The sequence below is a fragment of the Corticium candelabrum genome, chromosome 15 (genome assembly GCF_963422355.1).
Source record: "Corticium candelabrum chromosome 15, ooCorCand1.1, whole genome shotgun sequence".
NCBI lineage: Eukaryota > Metazoa > Porifera > Homoscleromorpha > Homosclerophorida > Plakinidae > Corticium > Corticium candelabrum.
This window is the reverse complement of record NC_085099.1, coordinates 4,874,320-4,876,819: the sequence shown is the minus strand read 5'-3', so window position 1 is coordinate 4,876,819 and position 2,500 is coordinate 4,874,320. Positions and strand designations below refer to the sequence as shown.

The 2,500-nt window shown below is 37.1% G+C and overlaps 1 protein-coding gene and 1 long non-coding RNA gene across 2 annotated transcripts in view; both read left to right on the top strand.

Moving 5' to 3' along the window:
- Positions 1-540: 540 nt before the first annotated feature.
- On the top strand, positions 541-2,187 carry LOC134191528 (osteoclast-stimulating factor 1-like). Its single transcript, XM_062660149.1, has 5 exons — positions 541-562; positions 712-815; positions 887-982; positions 1,833-1,954; positions 2,157-2,187. Exons 2-5 carry the CDS (start codon positions 714-716, stop codon positions 2,185-2,187), a joined length of 351 nt encoding a protein of 116 aa, XP_062516133.1. The 5' UTR covers positions 541-562; positions 712-713.
- Positions 2,188-2,397: 210 nt separating this feature from the next.
- LOC134191667 (uncharacterized) overlaps positions 2,398-2,500 on the top strand; it is a 722-nt gene continuing 619 nt past the window's right edge. The window contains exon 1 of the long non-coding RNA XR_009971831.1: positions 2,398-2,486. This is a non-coding gene — a long non-coding RNA (uncharacterized LOC134191667). The remainder of the gene's footprint in view (positions 2,487-2,500) is intronic.

Genomic DNA, 2,500 nt, shown 5'->3' with positions numbered 1-2,500 from the left:
GCAAGTACGACGAGCAGATGACAAACATGGCATTTGAGTACAGAAATAAGGAATATAAACTGTATATCATATACGCCAGACAGCGATTATCTTCTCAATTAATGATGAAGTGAGAAAGTTTGCTTTCTCAATTGTGTGCGCAAGAGATTTGTGACGTGCTTTTGTATTCATATACTGAATATCTACGTAGCTTGCCTCTTCATTCTATTTTTACTAGCAACTTTCAGTTTGTATTGGTCTAGATGACTGTCTGTTTCATATAACTGATTTAATTAATTGATGACAATAAATACTTAAAGTGTATTGAACGTCTCCAATCTACAATATCTGTTACTATACCTGTAAACACATCACACAACATTTGGTTTAATCGTCTGAAATTAACTGCTGTTTGTTTGTAGTAGAGAAGATTATTGCACGTGATCAAAGATGAAATTGGTCACGCGAGTTAATAGATGAGCATGCGTAGAATGTAGGGAACGTCACAGGGACTGCTCCCTTCGTTGTAGACTCAGTCATTGTTATTTGGTGTGTATACAGTGAGTACAGCACTATAAGAAAGGTTGGCTGTGATGTCGTCACTGTTGCGTAACTGGTGCACTTCGTTTAGTCTCGTGGCGCCATTAATTGGCGTGCACGCGCCTATCTATCAGTTCCTCTTCGTTGGAGTTGTTTTGTACGATGGAGTGTTATTGTTTGTTTGTTGTGTAGAAATGAAAAAAGAATTGTGTGAAGCGGTGAAGAGAGGTGATATTCAATCAGTAACACGTCTTTTGCAATTGAGCGTTGATATCAATACGCGTGATGAGGCAGGGGTATGTGTTGTGAGTTATAATGTGTGTATTGGATGTTGACATGAAGTGCTCGTCGTTTGATCTCAAAATAGAACACTCTTCTGATACAAGCGTGTTGGAAGAATAAGAAGGAAATGGTTGAGTTGCTGCTCACTACATCAGTAGATGTTAATGGTACTGGTGGCATGGTGAGTTGATTGAGTGTGTGAAAGTGTGATGTGTTGTTGATAAAATGGTAGATATCAACTAGATGTAACAATCTAATCTAACAATCAACGTTTTCGTTTTTTCTTACTCGTCAAGAGGCAGCAGTGTTGACTTGTAACTGGCTGAAGCAGCCATTGTATGCAGACATGAATAATCTTGTTGGTTTTTATTTCATTCAACTTCACCATCGTCACTATCATCTAACCATACTTTCAATTTAACCATTATTTCATATCCCACTGCTCTCTACTAACTAATGTTTTAGTGTGAAAGCCAAACTCTCAAGTGTGATGCAGACGTTTAACAAAAGTAGTTTTATTTAACTGTTGATTGATATTAATTTAATAAATCTGTGATGATGATGATTTTGGGTTATTGCTTGTGATTATGTCCGTATTGCTTTTGCTGTCTTGATGACCTTAGATGGTCTGTAGAGAGGAAGGTGCGGCTTAGTAATTTGAGGTTGGAATGAATGTTTAAGTGTTTTGGTAAGACAAGGTTTTGTGTCAGTGCGGAGACAATAAGCGGAGATTGAGTTCTGACATGACGAAATAGGATTTTTATATTTTAGTTGAGATGTTATACGTTGTACTTGTACGACTGCTTTCTAATTAATCTTGAGCAGTCAGCTTTAACAAATCTTGTAATAAATTTGCAAGGAATGACATTTGACATACACAAATTTAAAATTGCAGATGAGCAAGGAAGGTGGAGATAGCCAACATGTCTAAATAGGTTTGCAGTAATTAATTGTTTTGGTTGGTGACGTTTGGTTTAGCATGGAGGGGATAGTGGAATAATGATTATAATAATACATTCTTGTGTGTGCAGTGGAGAGAGACGGCTTTGATAATAGCAGCAAGGAAGGGGTTGCACGACATCATTGACATATTATTGAAGACCAAAGATATTAATGTGATGAAGGGAGATTATGTGAGTTTGAGTATTGAGAGGTTCAGTTGATATTGTGGTGTCTGTTGTGTATGTATTAAACATATTTGTGAGTGTAATGCATTCATTTTGCTATTGTTTGTGTTTGTGTGTTGATCATTCTATTGAATGGCTCATTGTGTGTGTTGAATGGAATGTCTGTTGTTTTAATATATTTTAACATAAACACTCTCTCACTATCTTATCAGTTTCTTGTTTACTCAGTTGGGAAGGACAGCCATGCTGCAATGAATAATCACGTGACCATTGTAGAGAGACTTGTGTCTTGTTCTATTTATGTTGATATCAATGATAATGATGGTTGTACAACACTGTTGTGGGCTGCCCATTATGGTCGTGTGTGTTGTGTTGATGTTCTCCTAAAACATGGAGCGAGTCCCCAACATGAGAGGTGATGCATTCAATATTCTTCAGTCAATAATATTACTAACGTGATGTCATTGTGGGATAGTTAGAGGAAAGGATCACCACTGGAGATTGCCAAGCGACGTGGTTACGGTGATTTGGTTGAAATGATGGAAGAAGCCATAAGATGTAAGTGAAAGAAA

Bases quoted from the DNA above. Each gene is read 5' to 3' on its own strand.
- LOC134191528 (XM_062660149.1), top strand. From the start codon at position 714: ATGAAAAAAGAATTGTGTGAAGCGGTGAAGAGAGGTGATATTCAATCA. The intron at 983-1,832 runs GTGAGTTGATTG...TTGTGTGTGCAG, and splicing joins TTAATGGTACTGGTGGCATG to TGGAGAGAGACGGCTTTGAT. The intron at 1,955-2,156 runs GTTCAGTTGATA...TTGTTTACTCAG, and splicing joins GTGAGTTTGAGTATTGAGAG to TTGGGAAGGACAGCCATGCT.